This window comes from Vanessa atalanta, chromosome 10 (assembly GCF_905147765.1).
Source record: "Vanessa atalanta chromosome 10, ilVanAtal1.2, whole genome shotgun sequence".
Classification (NCBI taxonomy): domain Eukaryota; kingdom Metazoa; phylum Arthropoda; class Insecta; order Lepidoptera; family Nymphalidae; genus Vanessa; species Vanessa atalanta.
In genome coordinates, this window is record NC_061880.1 from 6706728 (window position 1) to 6708066 (window position 1339).

Genomic DNA, 1339 nt, shown 5'->3' on the forward strand with positions numbered 1-1339 from the left:
ATCAATTTCAATTTAAACACAATGACATCATTTAGTTAAGCACAATATCTTTGAGTTTCAAGGTTTCTTACTTCAGATTGTATAGACTTGAGCACTGCATCTAATTCTTCAATAGTTGTGCTGTTCTTTCTCGACAACAACCATTTCTGATGACCACGTAATGAACATTGGTGGAATAGCATATAATCATCGTTCACTTTCATGTATACTCTTGCCTCATACCTGTCTTCCAAGAAATAAGTGGTTTCTGGATCGTATACGAGAAATTTCGCTTGGTTATGGCCCATTATCATACTTTTAAATTGTCCATTATGTCGGTCCAATAAGATCGGATTATCATTAAAGGAATATGGATTTTCCAATTTGTAAGCGTCAACATATCTCTGGACATCAGAAGGAGGCGCCTTCGTTATGACTGTCTTTACGCATGAACTCGAAGGAATCAAGTTCAAAATAATTGCAAATTTGTAAACATCGTACCAAGTTCCAATTAGAAAGTCGTTATCTAAAGGTTCAGAATATGTATTAATACATGCTTGCTCCACCTCAGTCAAAGCGATCACGTTTCCGAATACCGCAAATACGAATATTATAGATATAAAACAAGCCATCTTCGACTTCGAAGTAAGTACTTGATTCTCGGTGTAATGTTACTGTTGGTACCCTTATATTTACGGTCGCAATCACGATATCATCGATGATAAGCAATAATGTATTATTGAGTGATTACAAAGTATATTACACTAAGTTGATAATGATTATTATACAAGCTATTTGTCTCGACTTCGTACGAGTAAAATATGACTTTTTGTAGAACAATTTTTACCCAGTGGGATACATATTATGTGAATTTTAGCCAACCAAAATATTCGCACTTACTATGGTAATACAGCGTATTGTTGTACGATTTCTAAGCAAAATATTCACATGTTTCTAAGTTTTTATTTAAGTAAGCTGTTTCGAATTACAACATGTCGCAATATTAATCAACACATAAACCGTTTAAAATTAATGGTAAGGATTAATAAAAGTCTTTGTTTAGTAATATTATTGAACAAAATGTGTCGCTTATCTTGTTTTATTGAAATATAGAAATGGTTAATGTGACTTATCATAATTGTATAGTATTTTATCACTGACTTTTTGTAGACAATCTAGATACCATTTTTATTTCAACTATGTCGTTAGGCCACTAAAAAGTCTTGTAAATATAAATATGAAATAAGGTATCCCATCTACGATGGACGGCCCGAGGCATTGAATGAATAGTTTTTAACGACCTGTAAATTTGTTAAATTTGTAGACTTGTAGGCGCAATTCAAATGTCATCAAGGCAAGA

General features: G+C 32.6%; 1 protein-coding gene across 1 annotated transcript; it reads right to left on the bottom strand.

The window, feature by feature from the left end:
• Positions 1 to 611, bottom strand: LOC125067077. Its single transcript, XM_047675456.1, has one exon. It carries the CDS (start codon positions 609 to 611, stop codon positions 36 to 38), a length of 576 nt encoding a protein of 191 aa, XP_047531412.1. The 3' UTR covers positions 1 to 35.
• Positions 612 to 1339: the final 728 nt, after the last annotated feature.